At 43.5% G+C, this 25,441-nt stretch overlaps 1 protein-coding gene across 1 annotated transcript in view; it reads left to right on the top strand.

The window, feature by feature from the left end:
• The first annotated feature begins 2,714 nt into the window (after positions 1-2,714).
• Positions 2,715-25,441, top strand: part of FRMD4A (FERM domain containing 4A) — a 392,727-nt gene continuing 370,000 nt past the window's right edge. The window contains exons 1-2 of the mRNA XM_068915809.1: positions 2,715-2,959; positions 3,426-3,561. Coding sequence (XP_068771910.1) covers positions 3,517-3,561 — 45 coding nt within the window. The 5' untranslated portion in view covers positions 2,715-2,959; positions 3,426-3,516. The remainder of the gene's footprint in view (positions 2,960-3,425; positions 3,562-25,441) is intronic.

The following is a 25,441-nucleotide window of genomic DNA, read 5'->3' as shown; positions in this document are numbered from 1 at the left end:
ATGGTATATCTATTCCTATGTTATTCCTGTCAACTGAATGCTTATGATAGCTGGCTTCCTCGCCATAGACAGTCTGCAAATGCTTTATGTCTCCTTGCTGGTGTTAATTCTTCTGTTAATCCTGAGTTTGCTATAACAAGTTTTCTTTGAGCAATTGTAAGCAATTACCTTTATTAACCAATTGTAGGGCGTGTTTCCCTTAAGCTAGATGGCAAAACAAAACTGGACATCTAAAACTTCTTTCTTTTTCAAATGTCATAGTTAAAATTACTGTTTATGTTTCAAAGCTAGCTAGTAAGTTCCTTTTTAAAACTTGTTTCCTTATCTCTGGACAACCTTTAGTGAGTAATGGTCTAATCTCTCCTCCTGCACTAGGCAATTTATTTGCCTAAATGGTAGAAAGTGGAAAGCCTGTAGGTAGGTAAGTTTGCAAATGTACCTTGAAGCCATAGATCATATACCCGGGCACAGGTAGCTCTCTACATGTGATCGTTACCCTGACATTTGTAGGTCTCAGGACAAACCTAGAATTTTCTTCAAGGCCACCAGAAATCCTAGGTAGATCCTAGTGTTTGCCTCATTTTTGCAACTGTAGAATGAATTCAGGAGCTAGAAGTGGAAGAGGCACCTGTGCTTCAGCACCCTTTATTTTAGCTGGGGCCAGAAATTCAGGGTAACCTAATGCCTTAAAAGTACTTGCTTGGTAAAGAGGAGGAAAATCTTATTTCTCAGACGCAAGAGTTACTGAAAGCTTCATCTCTGTAGCCGCGTCTGTGTAGTACTTCAGATTGGGTTAGTGTAAGGAAAAATGTAATAGCCTTGGGATATTTGTCATGGTACTGCTAAAAAAGATTTAGTTACATATTTTATAATTTGATGCCCTGAGACATTTCTTTTAAAACTCGCCTTCATCTTTTATTCTACCTATTTTCCTCTTTCAAGAGACATTTAAGTAGACTGCTTCTCTGTCTATTATAATAGTCAGTAACCTCTTCATCTTCAGAGACGAAGATGAATCTCTTTGGAGGGAAGGAAGCAGATCACATTGTATTGTAGCTGGTAGCTTCAGATGAGTGTAAGGTGAAGAGTAACCCAGTGTGGACAGCCAAGGTGGGCGCTGCCTTTAGAAATTCTGCTTCAGCTCTCTGGCCTGATTTACACGAATCTCTGAAGCCCAGACTTCTTTGATGCTCAGGTACCTGAATGCATTAAGAAACTGGGCCTCCACTCCACATCAGTGTGGCAGGGATGACTGAACTTCCCTCTTCCCCTGCAGTTGTGATGAATATTATGCCAAAGCCTGAGGTGCTGCCATACCAGCAATGGCGGCTGTAAGTGTCCTTCGCAGGAGCTGCGGGCACTGCAACACTTGAGAGGTCAGATTCCTAAAATGACTCATAAATACACCCCTAGGTGTGTCAGCAAGGGTCTCTTCTTGGGTGCCGATGCCTATAAACCAAAACCAAGGAGAGGGGGCCCAGAAAATTCTTCTCTCCATGGTCACAAGTCAGCCCCTCTTTCCCCTGGGGGAGCATCCTCCCTGTGCATATGTGGCTTCCTCCTCCCGCACGTCTTCATGGAGAACTTGGTCAGGGAAAGGAAGCCTGTGGTCACTCTGTGTCACCAGGCTTAGTGCCTCAGCTTGTTGGGGTTTTTGCTGACCCCTAGGTCTGCTGGACTTTCCAGTGGCATAATTATGATGGACACCCTACTTGCATGAAGAGCCCAAGCTTCTCTATACAGCGTGTGCTATATGTGCCTTATAAGAAGGGTGGTTCTGCGGCTTGCAAAGTAGCTAACAGAGAGGTACAAGTCTGCTGCAGATGTCCTGTACAACCTTGGGAAATGCTTGCAATCTCTCATGTCTCCGTGTCCTGTTTGCTAAAACATGGTGATAGGTGAGCAACGAGAGGTTGGGCATGTGAGTACTTCAGCATGACTCATGCAGTAACTGGCCTGCCATCCACCGCTTGCTGTGTGAGGGGGGCTGGATTGCTGCCTGTCCTCATGGAGACACCACTGAAATTCCTTTTTCTCTAGCTTCCGATTTCCATGACACTTGCAGGAATGACAGGTGCCGGACTGCTTCTCTCTAGTTAGGTTTGGCCGAAACTTCTAATTGGGTTCCAAAATCACAAAAAGGAGGGGAACAGGCAAGTGGGATCTGGAAGACGAACAGTCACTGTCGTTGCGTTAAGCCTAACACTTCAAGAAATGAAGCCAAAATTGTGATTGTTCAGAGGGGAAATGCAAAAGTTGATATGCTAAAGTCTGTGAGGCTTTTGAGACCTACAAAAACAGGGGCCCTAGGTTAAGTGGAGGACTCCGGCTGGGTTAGTGCTGCTCATCTCCAGGTACTCTGCCACGTCTAGGCAAGCAGCGGCCTTCATGCAGGGAAGCTCTGTTTGTTTTGTAAAGCCTTTAAGAAAGCAGGTCTTCCATTCGCGTCCAATATTTAAACAAGCGGCTTACTTTCAGGGCTAATTTGTCTTTGTGTCTTAACTGCCCCCATTTTTGCAATTAGCCGTCTCCGGCCTCCCGAGCGGCCGGAGCTCGGCGGGGGATTGCAGCGCATAACGGCGTGGAGGGAAGGAGGGGGGGGCCTGCCCGCCATCTCCACGCGGTGCAGCCAGCGCGATCAGAGCGCAAACAGACCAGGCTGTGTAATTACACATTTCTAGGAAGTGTGTTAGCTCCACGGGGAGCTGAGTCCATTTAGAGAGGAGAAGGAGGAGGAACGGACTTTCTTCTTTTTTCGGGGGTAAGGTGAAAAGGGTCAGGGCATAACCCAGCTCTCACTTGAACGTGGGGCAGGTAATCGTAGCTCTCCGGTGAACGCCGGCTCCTCTCCTTCATTGCTCACGTCTGTATTATGCAGGTGTCTGCTTTCAAAAAAAAAAAAAGAAGAAGAAGCAGGGTTCTGCAAGAAGAGCGAAGAGATTTGGCTGTTTTGGAAGCGGTACGTTGCGATGTTTGACATTGTTTCTGTGCTAGCACTGCGAGGGCAGAGCAGAAGATGCAGAGTCAGAGGCACTGCTGTTTTATTCAGCCTGAGCATATATTTAGGTGTGGGAAGGAGAGCGGCAATTAAATGCAATTGTATTGAGCATGCTGGGGTAGGGGGAGGAATGGCTGGGACCTAACCTGTCACGTAGGTGTTTGATGCGCGTCCTCCGTTCCTGCTGCTTGCTGCAGCAGCGTGCATCTGAGCTTTAAATATCCTGCAGTTTCCGATATCTCGTTTCTCCAGCAGGCTCTCCATTTCGTTCCCCTCCTCTCTCTAGTGTAAAATTTGGCCTAGCTTAAGCTCCTTTCCCGGGCTGAGAAGGTTATTTCCTTCCCTCCTCTCCTCCCCACCCCCTCATCCATCCTCTCCTCCTCTTGCGAACGCTCTCGAGCCTGATCTGGGGCTCCTTTCCCTGCAGTTAGCTGGAGCTCCTGTGGATGCTTTGCTGTGACGGAGGGCCGAGGGCTGACTGAGTCGTAAGGAGGATTTGTACGTAGGAGGAGACGGCCATGGCTGTGCAGCGTGCTCCCGAATCTGCCCTCAGCCTGCTGATGGTGAGTGCTTGCCGAAAACCTGCTGGGGGTGGGGGAGAGGGAGGAAGCAATTCAGGGCACCACATCCCTGGGAGAGTTTGGTGTGAGCTGTCAGCTTGGCTTTTACAGGTCCCGAGGAACTTTGCAAAGGGCTCATCTGGCGCTCGCGTTCCTCCTGCCATGGCTTTTACTGCATCTTGACCGACGTTCATCTATGACAGAGCAGACGCTTGCTTTCTGGATTTAACCTGAGCTGTAGCTTTTTTCGTTCTGCTCATTATGTCAGTATCTCGAACTCTTGTATCCTTCTGCTTTCTCCTCGTTTTGCTCTTGCTGACTGCAAGACAAGTTAATGTTGAGAGGGACAGCTTGATTTCCCTGTTGGTTGAACAGGCATGTTGTTGGCCACTACCTGCTCCTTCAGTAATGCTGTATCATTTGGAGAACAAGCTTTGAACGCAGTGAATAACCCTTTGACTAGCTAAAGAGTGTGTTGGACCTGTTACTGACTGTAGACTGTAGAGAAATAACCAGTGTTTATCCAAGGTATTTGCTCAAACATGTTGAGCTACTGACCTACTTCTCAAAGTTCTGCATATTTACAATATTTCAAAGAAGATTATTTAGCATAACACGTGGTGGCTGAGTCCAGAAACAGGCCACTGCCTTGCTGCAATTCAAGTAAACCCTTTGGGGGTATTAGAGGAGTTTAGTTTTACAGATTTCCACCCTCCCCCTTCTTCCCCCGCTACTGCTCTTGCCATTTTCTGTATAGGAGCATTAGGGACAATTTCAGTATATTTCTGCTGGATATTTTTCTGCCTAAATGTCACTGAAATGTTTCCACCGGAGAGTTCTTACAAGCAAAGAGCAAGAGTGTGTGTGTGTTTAATTATTACTATTGATCTCTTTTCTGATTGCGATAGGAAGCAGTCCCTAGCACTCCCAGGCATGAGGAGTTTATCATGGGAACACTGCAGGATAATAGCTCTGTAGTGCCATGTGTTGTTAACAGAGGTCAAATGGAGAAAAGCACATTTCACGTCCATTACTTGAAACACTAAACATGCTATTAAACCTCCGCGTGGTTTGTTTTACGTTTGGTGACTGACTTGCTGTGTAAGGTCACCATTATTTCCCCTTGCTTACCTCCAGCATTCCTGGCTGTTTCAATAGCCTCTTTCTTTTTCCATTTCAAAGTCAAACTGACAGGTCCCTGTTACCCCTGGGGTGATCGTCTGGGCTGCATGTGCTTTTGGTTTCTCTACCCTCTTAATTCCCAAGCTATACTCCCCCACCTCTGTACTCCTTGAAGTGACCACCTCAACCTGGTACTGTGCCAAGATGTCCACAAAACTTCTCTCTTCCAAAGTGACTTTCTGCAGCTGTGTGACCAGCATCCTATTGGGCTACGTCTGGGATTTTGAGGTGGGCTGAGTGTTCCTGCGGCTCTGCCCTATAGCCTGGGCACCCCTTCCCAGCTAGGCACGGGCAAAGCCCCTGCTATGTAAAATACCCTGTTCGTGCTACTGCTTGTTTTGCCTTGGATTTTTCCTGGACTGTGAATGAGTTAAAGTTAACTATAAAATCCTCATTCTTTTTCCTCTGCTCCCTCTTGGCTTTGACTGCATGCTTGAGCAGCCTCCCCTTGAATCAATAATAAATTCATGCATAATTCATCCCACAACAAGCAGCTATAATGGCACGCCTTCTAAAAATGCCACCTTCCAGAGAGTAAAGGATTAGATGTCTTCAGGAAGTCCAGGGAAGTAGCTTTTAATACTTTGGGCTTTCCTCATTGAGAGACCTTTCTCTCAGTAGTGAGAAATATTTTGGTATGGCATTTCCCCTGCAATAGTGTGCATGTGTAGCTACGCATCCAGCCACCTACTTCCTAGGGGATGTAATTTGCAGCAGCACTTGGCAGTGCTGCGTCATACTCAGTCTGAAAGTTTCTCTCACTCAACGGGATCCCTCTAAGCGCTTTGGGTTGCAGGTGAAGAAGTCAGGGTAGGGAGCTGTTATTGGACTTTGCTGGAATTTTATGCTCTTGAGTGACATAAACTAAGAGTTTGCTCATGCTGAGCTCCTTTTTGGTCAGTTGAGAGAGGTGTCAGCAATTGAGATGCTATCAGCCTCTCCAGAGGATGAGGTTCACCACCTCCTGTAAAAGGAGCATCCATCTCACAGGCACCTAGTATCACTACCCTAGAGGAGAGCTTACGTGCTGACCACGTGGCGTTTCCAAGTCCCATCTCCTAGGTGGTAGATCTGGGGGGAGCTGCACCTTGCTGAGGCAGTTGTCAGCACAACACTGGAGAATTTCGTTAAACTGGTAGTCTGAATTAGGCTAAATTGAATCCGTTTTTATTTTCTTATTTTCCAGTCAGTTTAGTGATTTCTTCCCCTCCCCCCCCTCCACACGCCGCGCTAAGGAAAAGGCCCAGTGAAGGAAAATTTCAATCTTAAACACATTTTCTGGTGTAAAGATGTTATTTGCATATAAAGACTGCAATCTAAAAGTGTAACTGCAGCTTGTCCGTTTCGGTAAATGACTTGTATCACAAATGAGTCAGGACTGTGCCTTGCCTGGTAGCGCTGCTGCCTCCGCCTTGCTGCAGAGATTGCAGCAGGTGAGAGGTATTGCTTTGCTCAGCGTGGAGGAAATTGGGCTGAACAGTGGCCAAAGCGATTTTGCTTAGAGCATTACCAAATGTTTAAAATGGGGCTTCCTCAGCTTCAGCAATCTGAGGGGAGGAAGCATTTAAGCATGAAATAGCAAATACCATGCCTTGTTAGGAAAGGTAACGCCTGCTGTGTTAAGATCATTAATGCTGTTGGGAGTAAGTGTAGTAGGATTTTTATGTCCATCTTATTAGTCTACTGCAAAACTTTAAAGCTGCAGACGTGTATTGATTGCACAGACTTTAACATCACAATAAGTTATGATACCTGGTCTCTCTTGAGACAGCATTACTTCATTTCACTTTGTGAAATTAGATCTCAGGAACTTGACCTTCAAACAACCGTAGGTTATAATGCTAACCTGTGTTAAATGACAGCAGTGGCTCAGATGAGCAAGGTACACAGCACAGGGTATACCAGTTAGCCCAAAACACTCTTAAAACGGTAGGAAAGCAACAACTTGGTTTTCTGGTTCCGGAAGGACTGCTAACTGCTCTCAGTGCCTCTGTCGGATTGAAGCTCTCCCATACTTATCATACAGATTTGTCCCTCTCTGGTCTGTGTATATAAATGTTTTGTCAACGGAATAATATTATTTCTTGAGGGAAAATGTGTGCACTTAGTAAAATAACAGCAACTGCTTATTGCCATAGGGGTATCTTTCAGGGGATTCTGGAATTCTTTCAAAGTGTAAAATTTATTTTGTGTATCTGAGTTGCATTCTAAACTGAGGCCGGAATTGAGGTGGACATGAGATGTCCTTGTCAACTCTAACCACATGGAACTTGGTCGCCTCTGTAGTAAAAGGGAAAGAAGATGTTTCCGAAAGGTAATTCAGAGCGTTCAGTCAGGCTTGCGTCCTTGATTAGTTTCCGGAGGATCCTTCTCCCTCTCTGTAAAGGGAAGAGGGCATTTTGCATCTCTGACTTTCACTGCTGTGCCAAATGGAGGAAACAGCATTCTGCTTTCTTTTCTGTGCTTCTGTGTCATTTGTTGTTTCTTGAATCTTTTTCTACTGTTGTATCGGAAGGATCTCTTGGAGGAGACGAGTTTGGTGATGGTTCTTTCTTCTCCTGGCTGCCTAATTTGGACATTTGAACCAGATGCCATGGTGTTCACAATGCCAGGATCAAGAGTGAGGAGTTAGCTGGCCTGCTCACTTTCAGGGCTGTCGACCAGAATGGTTCCTTATTCTCCTGGGCAGAAAACATCATGACAGATGTCTCGGCAAACACCTGCCATAGCAGACAGTGTGAGAACTGCCGTATATCTAAATCATAGCATAAATAATTGGTGTCAGAGTGTCGGCACCACGGAAAATCCCAGTTTGCTGCTGTGCTAGTTCTCCTTTTAAAGAGGATTCTCCTGAATTATCCTTCCATACCTAAAGCAAAGCTAAACTAAAGTTCTCAAAACAACATCAGTCTCCTGAATCTGATCATTCTTTTTTGAAACTTATGACCAAACTCTGTGAACCTTCTTTCAAATATACTATTACTGCTAAATGCTACAAAGACCATGCCCTGCTTTGTTGGCTCCCTAGGTATTAGACTTGACTACATTCTGGATATTTCATAACTTATATTATGTGTTTGACTGCTAAGGTTTTATACTTGCAGTCTACCCTTATGAAGGCAAATTGCGTAAAGCTAAAGAGATGCAGAGTTTCTGAGCCCCTTCTAGACCTATACCTGAATTTCTCCCTGCCCTAAAATTGTGTTCTGTCCCACTCAAACCTTTAGATAGGTCTGCATCAGCACAACCGGCTTGGGGAATCATATTAATGCCTTTGGGACTAGCAGAGCTATGGTGGAGGGATGAGGTCACTTTCTGTCTGTCTCAAGCTTTAATTGTTTCCCTGTTGACAGCACACAGAGGCCCTTGACGTTCAAAGCTCCTTGCTGTGACCTCACCTACAAACCACATTGACCTGGAAAGCAAGCCATGGATGGCACACTCCTTTAAAGAAAATAAAACCCACTCATTTCTTTCTCTTGTGTAGTGGGGGTGTTAATGACATTCTCATCTGACGTCAAGATAGTGCACCCCATCAGCTGTACGTGGCGAAACCGTGGGATCTGGGTGTGAGCAGAATATACCCTTACTTAGGGATGAATAATGCATCTCCACAATCAGCTGTGTAGCTCCTATCTGACCATTTCCCACCTGTACTCCTCTGGCAAGTGTTTTCACCATGTAGCCTTGTGGGCCTCCTCTGCAGCTGTCCCAGGAGGCCTGGGCAGGGGATGGTGCTGTGCAGCAGCACTACAAGATCACCAGGAAAGGAATCGCACCTTCAGCTCACTTCCTCCTTATCTCCGTGCTCCACCAAGACAGGGCTCTGCTAATGGGCTTCGCTAGCAGCAAAGGGCTGAGCTGAACTGTGCTGGTTGCTGTCTTGGAGGATGAGATAGGAGAAGCAAATTCCTGCTCTGTGTTCTCTGCCTGCTTACTCACCATGGACCAGGAATTCTGCTATTTCTTAACGATGTTACGCTGTAGCACTAACTTATATCTGATCTTTGCTGCATGCCTCTGTAAACTCACAATAAGATTTCAAACATAGTGATTTAATTCCGATGAACGAGATTAAACACTCTCCATGATTGCTCCTGGCTTCCCTGTGGTGGATGTCAACTTTTACCCGTCTGAGCTGCAGGACCACAAAATTGTTAGCCCTTTGATCCTGCTGTAGTGCATGCCATCAATTTTCTTTTTCTTCATTCCTCTGCACATATGTGTTTTAAATTTTGAAAGAACAGTAAAGAAGCAGATCATGTTTTCACATCTCGGTTCTCCCATGTATTACTAAGCTTTCTTACAGAAGTGAGAGGGATTACTGGTTTGTGATCTCTTTTTATTACGGATACGGCTGTGCCTTCTATTCCAGCTGCTCATTCTGAATGACTGATAAAATTATCTTGTCAGAGATGCAGCCATTGGGGTGGGTTTTCTTGTTTCATTTTTTTTGTTTTATGATATAGAGAGCGTGGCTATTTTTAATCATAATTTACTCAAGTGCTCACTAATTCATTGATAATTAGAACCTTTCAACAATTAGGAAGAAAGTACTATCTTAACAGATTGAATAGATCACTAAGTATGACAACCTCCATTTTTGATATACAAAAGAATAATATTGCTCCATTTTTTAAAAATAAAATGCTTCGGAAAAGTTGACTGATATCCCTAAATCAAAACAAAATTTCAGAAACGCTGGAATTGTCATAATTAAAATACAAGACTAAGAATAGCTACTAATAGATAGGAAGTACTTGTAACATTGGGCAGTTGCAATTATTCAGTTCTTTCTTTGCCTTTTGGTTACGAATGTTGTACTTCCATAATTATTGTCCTTTTAACTTCTCAGTGTGGCAAACATCCAGTCCTCTAATGTGGTTAGTACATCAGGACTCAGATGCAGACAATTCTCACATGGCTCCTTCCCCAGTAAATCCCACAAAAATGTAAGCTTTTGTGCTTTGGGGCCAGTAGCTACTGTGCTCAGGTGGCCGCTAGCATGTGCGCTCTTGGAGCGCCCAACGCCGGTAACAGCTGGTTCAGTCCACGCTCCTCACTGAAACTGAAGCTATGGGCCGGGTACCGGCTCAGTTGGAGGGACTAGACTGACCCGGTTTCGGCGCCTTCCTGGTGGGTGTCCTGTCCCCTGCTCTTGGCAGCTGTGCCAGGTGATCCCTTGGCCGCCCTAAATGCCACCTGTGAATGTGCGTTTCCGTTCCTGCCATCACTGCAAGCTTTACGTAGCCTTCACACGCACCCTGTACCTACAGAGAAATGCATCCGTTTTACCTCCCCCACTCCTTAGTTCTTAGGGGTGTATGCTGTGTGTGTTTGTGCGTGCTTGTTTGTTTGTTTGTTTGTTTTTTAATATCAACAAGCCTGGAAAGATGTGGGAAGGAAGTTTTGGAGGCTGAAATCAGTTGCTTCATAAACAAGTTTTAACGGCGGAGTACTGAGCTAACCCAAACCTACCATCATCTTCAGGTAACATTAGTTTTGGTTTTGGGCTGACCTGAAGCTAAATCTCTCAAACATGTAAAATGAGCTTGCTACTTTCCTTTTTTGACTGGTCGTATTGACTAGTTTGACCACAGCCTAGTTAGCACGTACTTGCCCAGCAGAAATGCTGCGGCATCTGTGCAAGCGGCATCTGTGCAAGTGGCATCTGCAAAGCATTACTAGAAGGCAATGGCGGTACCGGGTCTCCCCAAGAATCCTCCTAAACATCAAGAGATCCACAAAAATGTCTGTTGTCTGTATTTCACTGAAACAGTGAATGCCAGAAGTCTGTTTAGAGGAATGGACCTATGCATAAAAATACCCTTTTTGTAGGGCTTCAAAGAGCTAGCGTTAAAACTAAAAGATGCCAATAACTGACTGGGAATGATGAAATCAAGTTCAGGAAGGCTTGCTTTTGGAGAATGCTGCAAAAGCCTTCCTGAAATAACAAAAGGTGATGAATTGCAGTAAGCAGGGAGAGCACAAAGCTGGGTGCAAAAAGAACCTACCTTGAAACTCTTTGTAAATTTGTCTTAGTTTCCAAATTATAGAGTCTCTGTAAAAACAAAATACCTCTTTCCCTTCCTGTCCTCCACTGCAATATACTCTGCCAACTGCTTGCCAATGAAAGGTTGTTCTCTGCAGTGCATCTCCCACTATCTTCCCTTCTCTCAATCCATTTACTCGGGAGATGAAAATTATTTTTAAGGTGGTTTTGTTAGTACAGAGGTAGAAACCACACAAAGCCTTCCTCCACAGTGTTTTTTCATATGTGGGTGGCTTGTCATCTTCATATTCCCAGACACTCAGTTTGGCCTCCCGTAATTTCTGCAAAGTTAATGGAGGAGCGTTGCAGGGCGTATGTTTGGCTTAATACAGGTTTGAGCTTTTTTAAAGATAATATATTAAAGTAAAATCTGGGACAGCTTCACAGTAAATAAGATTGAGATGCTTTTCATTTTTGAATAACAAGAGGCTAATTGAGCAATAATGGTCAAAGCACACTATATTTTCTGGTAATTAATTTCTGGCTATGATAGTTGACTGCATAAAACCATGCCTTGGGCCATTAACCCCAGGTCATTAGTACTCAAGGAAATGTCTATTCAAGGTCATTATTACTGCCATTATATAAACTAGTGTAATAGAAAGAAGTTGGCATGGGCTTTTCTAAAAACCAATTTCCCCTGTTCTCTTTTCAGAGATACAGGAGCAAAGAGTATTCTCAATTACTCTGCCTTTAGAGTGTGTGTGTGTGGCGTGCGGTTTTGGGTTTTTTTTTTTTCTTTTTTATTTTTAGAAAGTGGGCAAACTCTAAAAAATAGAAATCAAATAGCTGAATTGTTTGAGGGAATGATTTTCTGGCTTTACGTGGCTAAATGCTCACCTTTGCAAAGGATCGGCACAGATGATGATTGTGTTCTTTTTGGCAATTCCAGCAGGCTGAACAAGAACTGAAAAAACAAATCAACAAACAAAAAAGCCCCAGCCGTGTTCTTGCATCAGTTTCATTAGCAGCAAGGCATACACATCAGGTTGATCACTGTGGGAAGCTCCTCACAAGGCAAATAGAGGCCGTTGCTACGCGTAGAATCAGTTATGATTGTGTTTTGATATCTAAGGCTCGCCTTGAGTTTCCAAGAGTTTGGTGATGGACCAAAATGGGGCTTCTTATGAAGGTTCTAGTTACCCTGCTGCCCCTAAAGGGACTCCTAACTACCCATTTGAGCAGGTACTACCTGGAAATTTGCCTTTCTGCTGCCCCTCTTGCTCAAACGGTTCTGTAGATCGCAGTCCCCAGAGCAGCAGGGTGGTGTTTCCAGTTCTAAAAAGTGTCAATATCGTCTACTCAGGAAGCCCGTAGCAGACTAGTGTGGTTAAGAATTCCTAATTTCCTTCTTAAAGGAAAAAAAAAGTGCTAATGAAGGTAAAGAAGAAAGAAAATGGATTTTTTTATTGGTACCTTCCTTTTAAAATGACATTGCTAATATTGGCCTGCATTTACTATATTAAATACAGCTTTGTTTAATGCTCCCTTCTGTAATCATATGCCTAAAGTAGGGGTGAGTACTTAACGCAAATCAGCTATTGGAGTATTATAAGACCACTGGCTGTTAATGAGGTTGCAAAGGAGCACTTGAGCTCTAAATAGCCAAAACTGGAGACACAGCAGAAGATGCAGTGACAGCCCAAGAAAAAAGATGGGGAAATTTTGTAACTTAGCAATTTTTTTCTCCTCTCTGAAATTTTATTTTGGAGTCAGAAGGTAAATGATTCCTTAGAAAGAGGTCTGCATTGCCCTCTTAATTGATATAGAAACTCATTTTGTCGCATCCTTGCTACGGTATATTTTGCAAAGGCTTATCTGTTCAGAGTCCTCTACCTTTGAGTTGCTCCTCTTGCATTCTCCTCCTCCTTGCATATCTAATATCAGATACATGCTCTTTGCTGTCCCAGGCCTTGCAATAGGAAAAATGTAAACATGGTGCTTGTGTCGGTTTCAGAACAACTATGTTTTTGTATCATGTGAATATCTTGACCAACTTTTTTGAAAGCTTTACTGCTAGACTACTTTGGAGAGATTGTTCTCAGTTGATATAGGGAATTGTTCGTGTTTGAATGCACCACTAGTGGGGCGCGCTCTCCACTTAGCCCTTAAATTTTGAGTTGTCGATAAGGAATTTCCCTGCAAGCTTTGATTCACTGGTAGGAATTAAACCTGAGCTGCAAAGTCCAGAGATGTCTGGTGTCTTGGCCCTGGATCCCATTTTGAATGTCCCAGTTGGGTTTGCCTCTGCTCCGTGGTGCTGCAGCTAACGCTTGACATACCACTTTCAAATGCAAGTTTTAGTCATTAACGTTCTAAATTTCTCCCCAGCCAACTGCATGTTTAACCGCATTTCAGATACAAAGTGCCTGTCGTGCCTAGTCCCAGGTGTATTTGGGGAGGAGAGGGGTAAATGATGCTACTCACTTGCATGGTGCAGTACAAAGTGCTGTAAGAGAGTTACTGGATATTTTAAGACTATGTGGCCACTTACATGAGCGAGCACAAGTGGCAATAAACTTGAGGAGTTCTGTATATAATATCTATAAGGCAACCAATTTTAATTTTTAATAATCTTTATTCAAGTAAGTGTTTACAACAGTTTTGATGTTTTTGGATTAACACAGCCATCACTGACTAGCTGTAATTATTCATTCTTTCCATGCATAGTCTTATGTTGATTGATTTCTCAGTGATCAATTGTTGTAGTATTGAATCTGTTTAAATTCCGTAGAACCACCACCACTGCAGAAAACCATTACTTTCTGAGAGAGGATTTGATCCTTGTTCGCTTAGGGTCAAGCAGGGAGGGCAGTGTAAATCCATATTATTATACTTCTCTGCCACCTTTCTTCCAATTTTTACTGCTGTAATCAAGAGTTTAGCGCACTGATCATTGAAATTTTAGACAATTTCATGCTCCAAACTGAGTCTTGTGACCCGTACGGTCACCGTATTGCTTTTTTTCAGTAGAGTTCCTTATCAAGATCAAGATGACAAGATCGCTGCATATGAATTATGAATCTTGGAGATTATTATTGGTTTACTGGTGGAATACTTATTTTTCAAACAGAAATTAATGTGCAGTGAAGATTCATTGTGTACATACCCTGCCTTGATATTTTTAGGTAGTAAAGCCACCATTTCAGTGAGGCTGGGCTGGGGAAAATTCTCCATAATGTTTTGAATGTACAATTAAAGTGCCATCTGCCTCTGTGATGCAGCAGATGTATAATTGATATTCACTGCTGATTTGCCACTTGATTTTTTGCAGATGTTGAATGCTATAATTGTAATACAGTAGAATCCTAAATACCCACGTGAGAATTCTCCTCCTCACGCGCTCCCTACCAGAAGTATAACTACCTTTCCTAATACCCAGAAGATGGAGTCATGAAAGAATAATTTGCAGTGAGATAAGCCACCAAAATGTTGCAGGAATCCAGTGAATAGGTAAGAGGTGAGCTTTGAAAGGGAGTTGCTGCTTCTTGTAGAATTATGGGCTTTTATAGAAAAGCTTGTTAGGAAAAAAATATGCTGATCCCCATTCCGGTTACCTGTATACAGTGATTTAAGTGTCGAATGTACATAGACTTAGAGTTGGGTTTATTTTTCGCTCCTTTTTGCAGAGGGAACCATGGGTACCTTCAGGGAAAACTTTCAGTAGAGTAAACACAGAAGGTCAACTGTAGTATAAAAAGCACTATTTTCTCCAAAGCGAAGGCTATCTAAATAAAACCCAGGGGAAAAAAACACGGCAGTAAATTCTGAATGCCATAGAACAGGGGTGTGTTATCTTCTTTTCTTGCATTGTTGTTACTTTTAGGAAAGGCAATTGCTAAAACTCTGGATCAATCAGCAGATGCTAACCTCATTGTACGAGTTGCCTCTAAGATCCTCCTCCTGCAACTATTCTAGGCCTGAATCTGCTCATGTTGAAATAAAAGAAAACATGGCCACAAACTTCAATGGCAGAAGATTAGTGACTATTTTATATTACTGCCATGGTTTTTACCACAGTGGCTTTTTCTCACATCAGTTTAACTCACTATAAAGTGGCAGCCGCTGTCCAGGGTTGGTATTCAGTTTCAAAGGAAAGAAAAATTGGTAACGTTGGTTGGAGTTTGACCGTATTGCAAGTGATAAGTAGATAATCATTTAAGACAGTGTCTGGCTTAGAGGGCACATTTGAAGTCAGTTCTCGAGGTGCTCAGAGTGACCAAGGTCCTTTCTGTTGCTGCTTGTTCCTTTTTCACAAGCCACCGCCTCCAAACGGCACCCAGCATAATCAAAAATGAATCCCCCCTGTGTTTTTCCAAGGCTGAACACTTGCTCCTGTGCTCATATTTCAGTCTCTTTTCCTGGTAACAGCAGTGCCAGGTGATACCTTGTGTATCTAGTAGTAATAATCTGATTGCATCTGAAGGATGTTCTGGCTTATGGTTACAGCACATCATAACCATGACTTAGGTGACAGCAAAGGTGAAGGACCAAGTGGGGGGCTAAGGATGCTGCAGAAGGAAAGTGCAGGGGATGTGGGGAAGGACATGTTTTTTGGGGGAGGTGAGATGGAGGCTTTGAGTCAAATCTAGGAAACGGGACTGCTGTACGCTGCTGGAACAGTGGTGTTCTGTCCAAGTTTTCTTTCCCATCTGTGTTGCTGGCTGAAGTAACCTGCCAAGCTGAAGAGAAGCAGTGGCAAACCAAGAGAAGCTCTAAATCTGACTGTAGTTTAGGGCTGTTAAAGTTTAAAGTAGGAAGAGGAAATGACTTTCTGCATGAGACATTTAGTCATAGCCGTGTTGGATGTATTGCCTGACAAACAGTAACAGAAGTTCAGCCAGCAAATGATGTTTGGTTAATTCTCATGTGACTTCTTACTGATGTCCAGCTGGGCTATAGCACTGACAGAAGATGTCATCTGAAGGTGAGGAGCTTCACATAGGTACAATTGTTCCTGGAAGTAAAGAAAAAAAAAAAGAAAGTTTCTTTCTCTGATTCCTGTAATAAGCTTTAGATGTGCTTGTTGCAGAAAGGCTCCTCTTCAGGTTCGTTTATGCTGGCTGAGCAGGGGGCCCTGGGAGGGGAAGGCAGTCTTGCAACCTGCACAGCACGGCAGCTGGGCTACACCTGAGTGTATTGGGAAGGCATATAGAAATTAGGAGACTGGAGAGGGTTATGCAGAGGAGACTAAACTGTGGTTAAAGGAAGCTGGAAATTTCCACAGATACAGAGATGGTGTAAAGCTGGGATCCCATATCTTGGGAGGAGGTGGCTAAGCACTTCACTGTGACAGATATACATCTAGAAACTCTTAAAACAGTTTTGGCCCTCTCTTCGATCTCTACAGCACTGCTCAGTTGAGTTTGTTAATGAACTGCAGCTTGTGATTCCTATTTGATCCAAAACGGAGCAGCATGAGGTATCCTAAGTGCCTCTGTCCTCTAGGTAGCAAACTGGAAGGATGGATGTCTCTGCTGGAAGAAAGAAGTTTTCTCTCCTCCTCGCTTGCTCCCACGTCTCCTTCCGCTTTATTTTCAATTCTACTTCTGCCAGCCCAAATAAGAAGGCAGCTTCCCCTCGGAGAAGCATTCAAAGCTTCATATAAAGTGTCTTAATTTTTATCATGTAGTGCGGTACGTGGCAGCTATGAGCTGCGGTATTGATAGAGGCACACCACAGTGAGAGAAACCACAGCGAGGGCTTCCAGAGTGCAACATCTGGTGGATGAGTCTGCTGTGATTAGAAAAAGTGTTATGTTATTGCCAGAATCAAATTATCTGAAGGTGTCCTGCTGGCATGCAGCAAGTATGAGCTCTACAGTGTCCTAAATTGACACGTACAAGAGAGGTAGTACTGGCTCATTGAATCCTCCTTTGGGTTAAGGTGGGTTTGTCGTTAGTCTCATCTAAAACCTAATGCAAAGTGTCTCAACGTGCAGGGCTTTCCTGAAATATTTTTTACTTTTTTTTTTTTTCATTTTTTTGCTTCCACGGTTTTATTTATGTTCCCAAGCTTCGGGAATGTTTCCCTTCCCGCAGGAGTGTGAAAGGCAGAAAATGATGTCTATCTTGTCCCGTGTAATCTCTGCCTTCTTTCTTAAAAATAATCTGTTTTAGCTGTGGGAAAGAAAAGTCTTCACACGATAGAAGTTGAGGCAGCTGTAGCTGAAAATTAAGCTTGCAGAGAATGCAACTGTGGCGTGACCCTTTCCATCCAAGGGATCCGGCCAATGCAGCTACTTTTTGCTTCCCAGCTGAGATGCAGTAACTAGCCATGTGAATACTCCCTATCTGCCCTTCTGCTCTCCGATCTCTTCCGTGGCAGTTTGAGTAAATTGATTTTTTTTTTCCTCTGTTTTGCAGCAGTGAAAACTTAACTCTTAAGTGCCAGCTGAGGAAAGGTAACCTCAACTTCTCCAGCACTGACACAGTGATCTCGTTATTCCCTATTGCACTATTCATGCAACCATGTAAGAAAATAGAAATGTCGTGTTTTGAAGGTATGTCAAAGTTTTCAACACAGGATGGGACACCAGTGGTAGTAGTAGATGGATTTTTTTTTTTTTTGCCTTAAATTGAGGAGTCAGACTCCTGCTGGGGATGCACTGCTCTTATCTCCCTCCACCCTGACACTAAGCTGGGATCATTGTAAGCTTATTCCCTTCCTCCCAGTCTAGGCTGCTCTATATGCTACTGCACTGTTACCGTGCTTGCATTACCATGGCACCTCGATTCTAGTTGGAGGCAGGAGCTTTACTGTACCAGAAACTCTGCAAACATGGCAAAAAAATTAAATTGTCATCCTTAAGTCTAAATCTTCTATATCATTGTAAATTAGAGATTGGCCTCCCTTGGCTGGCAAGGATGACTGTATCCTTTGCTGGTTTTCCTCCAGGGAAATTTATAGTAAGATTTAAATATGATGTGAATGGTCCCCTTTAAAGTTGCATACGCTAAAGGAATGTGACTTATGAATGCTGTTAGCAGTAATGGCTGCGTGAGAAAATCAAACACTTAGTCAAATCAAGATTTTGCTGTGATGCATCTTGCATTAAAAGGGTTGCTATAAATTTTGTACTGTGCCAAACATATTTATGTACCTCTGGTATGTGGGCTGGTTTTGATGACCATAAAAGTTGAGTCTGTTTTGCTTTTGTTGCTGACTGCTGGAGGAACGTACGCATGCGTTCTGTAGCTGAACAGAGTTAAAATTCATCTAGATTGCTGTGTCAACAACGGAGAAATTCTGCTGTCCGTAGTTAAAAAGAGGTGAGAAGAATATTGAGCTGCAAAAAAGGCATCCATTTTGTGTGGGGAAGACCAGTGTTATGTGCATAATGTGTAGTGACCAACACAGGCGGCAAGTTCTGGATAGACCAGGCCCAGCGGAGAGTACTGGTTTGCTTTTAAATTGCCTGCATAAAATACTGGTACAAAAATGTGCTTGATGCAGTGAGTATCTGAACAATCTTTATCTGGCTGGGGGCTAAGCTAGGGGCTCGGCTGGAGGATGGTGATGTTGTAGCCTGCCAGTTGACTGGTACCTACGGGATCAGAAGGCAAGCCTAGAGGTTAAAATAACAGCTGAGAAGACCCTGCATCCAGGCACAAGGCCGTTCTAGCATTTCGGTGCAGCTTGCAAGCAGCGCTGCATGAGTCCAGGCCCCACTAGGATGACCAGATCTTTTCCTCTGCCCTGCTCCGGGATGGCAAGGGGCAGTTACAGGGACCAGAGAGCCCCCAGCACTGGAGCAAAGGTGTGAATGTGTGCCTGAGCGATCTGAAAAGCAGAGCTCGGACATCCTAGCAAATATATTCACAGCCTCTTGCATGACGGTGGGTTGTTGAGGCTTCCCGATTGCCTCTGATAGAGCAGGGGATGTGATACGTCTGTAGCCAGGGGCAGATGCATCTTCAGGACATACATGTGATCACATTTTCTTATGCTTTTAAGCAATATGGGCAATTCAAAATGGGGGGGGGGGTGGGACAGGGGAAGGGAAAGGGTTTTGACTTCCCTGGGAATAGCTTTTAAAGGAAAAAACTATTTCTTCTGAAATGGAAATAAAGGAAAAACAATACAGTTCAAACTTGCCTAGCTGACCAGCAAAATTCTGCCTGTGTGAATTCCAGGGGCTCTTTGGATCTTTTGGGGGTTTATTCTGTTTGATGAAATGTCTCCGTCTAAATGTCATACGAGTCGCATGGCTACAGCTGGGTTTTTCAGGGTTCAGCAAGGGGCAGGAGCGAGCACCTGTGCAATTTCAGGGGACTTGTAAGCGTGTCCCTCAGCACCTTTCTGAGCTGGGGCATAAGTGTGCGCTGCACTTGTCTGCCGGCTGATTTTTTTTTTTTTTTTCAACTTACCCCTCTAAAGACAAAGCCATTTCACAGTGAATCACTAAGGTGGCTGCTCTTGTGGCTAGCTCTGAAAGAGATTTTAAAATTGACCCTCGAACACATTAAAAAGTTATGAGGGGAAGCAGGGGGCTACGCTTTCGCCTGTTTATTAGTTTTTTCTAAGCAAGGCTAAAGAGCTCCGTTTCTTTGGGTTGCCTGCTTGAATCCCGCTGAATCAGGACAGAAAATTACTGAACGCATGAGTGCAGTAATCATTTGGGGTCAGTGAACTATAGATTGCAATATTCGGCAGAGTTATTGCGTTTGCCTGCGAACCGCAGCCGTGTCCCCGCGCTACTCGCCTGCAGCCATGGGAGAGGCCGGGAAGCCTGCTCGGCATTTCGTTCGCTCGGCCTTTTTCATTACGTCCCTCAAGTCATCAACCCTTCCTACCTGCTGAAGCCTTTCAGGCTGCATTATTGATTATTTTTAATCAAAAGCGTCAGAATTATTTTCCCCAGTTGTCGGTTTGGTTTGTGTCGCTCTGCTGACTATTGCGACCCACTGAGGTGATGAAAGTAACCATCTAGATCATGAAGGTTAGAGGTAGGAAACGGAGAAAAGCTGTCTATCCGAGGCAACTATTTTGTTTTACTTGGCTGGTTTTTTTTCTTTGCCCTCTCTGTCTCGCACAAAGTATTTTACTTTTGCTTCCCAAAGGCAATCTACCGATAATTTAATGATAGCTGCCTGTTCTTACTCCTCCTGCTCTTACTACTGCTCTTATTCCTCCTCTAAACCTCAGCATACTAGACTTGAATTTTGAGGACCTGCTGCCTGTGATATACTTCCTGTATGCCTTTGGGCACACTCTTTCACTTCTCCGCGTCTTCTGTTTTTGCAAACCCAGTTTCAATGTTGTTCTTGTTGCAGAGCCGCTTTGGAGATCTCCAGGGTGCCAGGTAGGTTCTGGCACTCCGGTAATCCCATAATGAGAGAGAGAGAGAGAAGAAACCACCTGGGTAGTTGACCTATGCAAAAAGATGAATATGGGAGGGGAAAAAGGGATTTTGCTACAGTGGTTTCAAACTTTGCCCCCTCGTGTGTGTGAGCGGAAGGTCATGCTGCAACGGGGAAGCCCCGAGGCTGCGGTTCGTTGAGCTGGATACTACTCCTCACTCCACAGGAGCCTAGTTCAAATCGGGCATCTCACTTCGGCTACAACAACCCAAGCTGGAACAGCAATGGGAACTTTCAAAGAAAACTGTATGACCAAATTCTGCCTGGCTTCTTATTAATGACATGCAAATTGTGGAAGTTCAAAGGTTTGCGTTCAGCCCTCTTAAGCTGTTACTTTGGTTGCCAGTGGTGTTGATTCGTGAAGAAAAAGCTTTCTAAAATGAAGAGGCTATTTCATGTACCACACTAAAGACAAATGAAAGGACGTAGCATATAGCATTTTTTCTTTTGTTATGTTAACCCCTGTCCAAATACTTCAGGACTCAAAAACTGAGGGAGAGTAAAAAGAGATTTACCAGCTAATGAACTAGTCCTTAATTTTTTAAGAGGGTTAAAACTTGGAGTACATTTAGCTGGGCATTTAGTTGTGAACTTTTGTCCTGAATTCATGTCCTGAACTGTGCAGTTGTCACAGATTGTTAATATTGATTCATGTTTCAAGTTCACCGCATTCATTGCACACCCCCTAAAATACTCATACCTGGAGCTACTTGTTTGCTCATGAACTCATGACACGAATAGCCTTTGCCACCGATTTTTGCAACTAGAGGTGGTTTTACGCTGAAAGACAAGAGTCTCGGCCCTTAACATGGAATAGAGTCCTCATAACCTGTTACAAGCAAAACCAGTGTCAGCCTCTCTACGTTGAGCTGCTCTTTCAGATAGGCTTTCACCTTCCCACAGCTGTTTTCTGATTGTTGGCTTCCCGGCAGGAGGTGCTCAATACTCAGTGTTTTAAAAAATAAATTAAAAAGCCTTTTTGTGGTGAGCTTAAAGAGGAGCTGTATTCTTTGGAAAAATCTGATTCTGAGTGCCACAGCTGGTGCAGAAGCAGTGAATGAGTCCTAAAGTCTGGGCTGTGGGCAAGACTTGATGCTCTGCGGAGGGAAATAGTGCACTTTGGGTTCAGTCGTACACACACGAAAGGGCTCGGATTCATCTGGGCTAGTCATCGCCTTTCTCCTAAGAGCCAAAGAGAGAAAATAGAGATTGCTAGGGCACAGGCTCATTTTGGAGTCAGTGGATATCTGAAATAGGACGGATGGTTTGTGATTTTGAAATACCCATTTCCCTTTCGTTTATTATAAAGGGAATGCAGGGGCTAGCTTAAAGCTGAGGGAGATGACCCCATCCTGGGTGATTTCTGGCTATGCTCCCTGGCCTCTTTTGGAAATCTCTTTTGTAGAGGTATGATCTTGTAGAAGCACCAAAGTTCATCGCTTACAGCGCTATCCTAGTTTTAAAATTTATTTCAAGAGTACAGGTTTAAACATCAGCATAACAATGTGGTTTTACCTTCTGAATAATTTAGGTAATAGAGGTTTTTAAACCAGTAATTCCAGTGTACACTGGTCACAAAACTATCATCTGTTCAAAATACATCCTCAGTCTTCAGCTGGCCTCTGATTTACAAGTAACCTGGCTAGTTTGGTGTGTAGGTACAATTATACAAAGATGATGGCCAGACGAACGATTAAGAAAAGAACAAACTCCACTGAGATTAAAATATATGAATTTTTAAAAGGTTGAGAAGAAATGCCCAATCTTGAAGCCTCTTGTGTGTTTGGGAGGGAAAAGCCCAGAAAGAAGGCCAATCAGATCCCGATGGCTCAGCTAAGTCCTGTTTGCCAACCTATTTAAAGTTTACTTTATCAGGCAAACAGGAAAGGTTTGTTCCCAGAGACTGCTCTTTAAAGTCTCTACAAACAATATTCCACAGCTGAAATGAAATGATGGCACTTGAGACTACATACTGATGCTATTACTTGAGAAGTGTAGCTGCATCACTTTTTTCGCTATGTATTATACAGAATTTTGCATGGGAATTTAGAGCCGTTTTGCTCTATGACACTTTCTCATGACATGAGACTCATGACACTTTCAATCTCTTTATAACACCATTTTTCCCCGTGAAGAGGCTAAAAAAAAACCACGCAATGAATATTCATCAATGGAAACCGGACCAGGAAAGTTGTCGTGGTAAACAGCCAAGTTATAAAAGATTCTCTGCTTTGAATCTTAGACAATGCCCCTGAGAAATATGCTGTAAAAATATTTTCTAGCTAAAATTAAGCAGTAATCTAGGTGGCTGTCGACAGAAGATACCATCAGGATCGCCTTGATTCTTGGGGGGCTTTTTTAAATCTACTTTGCCAAGTATGAAATGGACAAATTATACCAAGAATGTAAACAAAGATTTTAAATAGCACTAGTTAAAGCAGGTTTCTCAAAATACATGTCAAAAGGAGGGTGAGTTCAAAGGCACCTTCAATGACAGAGATTCTAGCGACAGTCAGCAGCATGCTTCGTTGTGTCCTAAGAAAGTGGCTGCTGTTGTGGTAAATCACACCTTTCCTGCAGTAAATGAAGTAAAAAGTTTACCCCCTTTGGAGCGGCTGGCTTGACATACCGAGCTCAGGGGCTTTATCTTTCTGAGCCTCCCAAGGTCTGCTCCCTTCCAGCCAGACTTGCTTGGCAGAAATACCTCGTTCAAATGTCAGTGTCGGTGAACCTGCAGCTCTTGCCACGCCTGGTGAGGTCAGCCATCTGCCCATGGAAGATGCACTTGAGGTGCAATAACTGTAATGCATGGGTTTGCTGCACGCAAAAGCTTCCGGGGCCACTTGGACACTTCTACGATTTGCATTAGATTTAACGGTGTTGAAGAAGACTGTAGGCACCAACTGGGAAAAAGCATTGACCTTGATCTTATAAGAGGTATGTCTCGTGAAGATTTGCCAGTAAGACCCAAAAGAGGCTTTAAGTCCAAATATGCTTTGCATAAACATCCAAATGTTATGCCAATTCAACAGAAACCTGCTCATGAAGAATAACTAAAATATTTAAAAAATTGAAAAATCATTTATCAGAGATCATGTTTATAAGTGCCTTCTTGAGAGCTGAGGCACAGGGTCAATGTTGAACAAGCTGCTGATAAAAGGGGCATCAAGGAACCACAGGTTTTGAGGATCTGGACCATAAGACCATAGGTTTTAAGGACACCCTCTGTGGTGTGTTGAGTTCACTGGCTCTAGGGTTCAGCCACTGCCTAGCCAAATGTATAACAAACAGATGCATTTCTGTTTCAGCCCGGGCTGAAGCTCAAGTCTGTATCCCTGGGTTCAGGGTGAGATGCAGGAGCCGTTCTGCCAGCTCAGTATAGATCTGCATCTGTGATCCTTGCAAACTAATAATTTAGGGCAAGATTGCATCCTGATTCTGTGCGACCATAGAGTACCATATAGGTCTGCCACAGTTTAGACTTACTTACTTAGGGAATAAAGACCGTTTGGCTGACTTATTCCTCATTCTACTATAGGTCTGAGTGGGTAGGAAGAGGAAATTACGGACTGTGGGGAAGGATGCTGTCTGCACGTAAGGGGAAAAACGGTTGATGAAACAGCGCTTCTAAATCTCAATTCCCTATCAGAGCACTATCAAACGCTAACCTGTCATAAGGGAGGGTGAAAAGAAGTTGTACTAAAGACACAATCTATCCTTTGTGAACAAATGCAAGTGACCCTCACTACACTGTTCCCCAGCATTATTAACATTTTCATACGTGTATGCTTATTAAGTTGAAAACAGAGGCTAACAGGAAAAGCTGGGACAGGAAAATGGTAAAAACAGATAAACTTTAAAAAGCGTTCTGCAATTTTTTTTGTTTAAATTTTTTTTTAAAACCGTCTCTCTACAACAGTGCTACAAGTAGGGTATAATTCCAGCGTTGCACCTCCAGGACCCAGAATTCATATTATGATGTTGTTAGCCACTAATAGGATTCCAAGTACAAAGCACTTTAATCCATTGCTAAATAAGTGACAGTGTAGTAATGTGGTTTGAGGAAAGGACATGGCTAACATGCTACTTCTCCTCTTCAAAGACTTAGTTTTACAATCCTCTGCAAATGTCTTTGTTCAGGTTTCTGGAAGTATTTTGTAACTGCCCACACGTGTCTTTAAATATTGTCTCAAGCTCTACCGATGTATCTCCTGCAAAATTCAGTTTAAAATTAGTTATGCTTTCAGTCTCTGAATCACCATATAATGGTATGTTGTGTTAGAGCTGTAACTATTATCTTTAATATTTCAGTGGGCTAATTACTAATGCAGTTTTAAGGACCAGTACAATTGTCACCAGGAGATCAGTAATTTTATCATCGCCACTAGTTGAGGCTTCCAAGTCTGAATTTGACATCTGGTTGAATATAGCGTGTGAGCCCCATGTCTGATTTAGGGATAGCGCACCGTTCCAGTCCCATTTTAACCTCACAAGTTCCAGTGCTTGAGCAGGAATATGTGAGCATATTTTCTGCTGATCTTGTTGGTGCCCATGAACTCATGGATTTTGCGGGGTTTAAAGCAATATGTACTTGTGTAGTTGAAGCCATAGACTTAACACTTTCCTCAGCTTACTCTTATACTGAGTCATTCAAGCTGCATAGTTTAATTCTGCTCCATACACAGTAAATTAGACTTTAATTGTTTGAGATACTTGGTTGGGATTCGGCTGAAAAATTGCAGCTGTCCGTATGATACACGTCTGAGTAAGTGAGCCTAGGATCCCTTATAATAAACAGTGCGCCCTTCAGATACAGACTTCTCTAGTCAGGGGAGTCTAGGGAGGGATTAATCTCATTCTACTGCAGATGCCTACTTTTGACTGGATGAGTCGCACCCTAAACGCCATTGACTAGACTGCAAAAGTTGTACGGAGAGCCTCAGAGAGCTTACACAGATGCGCACGCCTAGAGTGTGAGTGTATAATCTTAGGTGACATAGATCTGATCACTGACAAGACTACCAGACAAAAAGCTCGTTCTCTGCCATTAACTCATTAAAACCGCAAATTGTAACAGTGGTCAAGATGGCAGCCTGAGTTCTGCTGAAAGATGTCCTGCACCTTTCTTTCCGTAGCGATATCCCTATGGGCCTTGTCTGAGTGTCAAACTCCTCTCCTAAGGAAGACTTTCAATTCTGCCCACGAGCGTATTCAAAGCTGAGGTCTCGGACAGTGCTGCTGAATCTGATGATGCTCAGCATCCTTACTGCAGCCCGATGAGACTTAT

The sequence above is a fragment of the Struthio camelus genome, chromosome 1 (assembly GCF_040807025.1).
Source record: "Struthio camelus isolate bStrCam1 chromosome 1, bStrCam1.hap1, whole genome shotgun sequence".
Lineage (NCBI taxonomy): Eukaryota > Metazoa > Chordata > Aves > Struthioniformes > Struthionidae > Struthio > Struthio camelus.
Note: the sequence above shows the minus strand (reverse complement) of the source record. Positions and strands in the feature narration are given on the sequence as shown.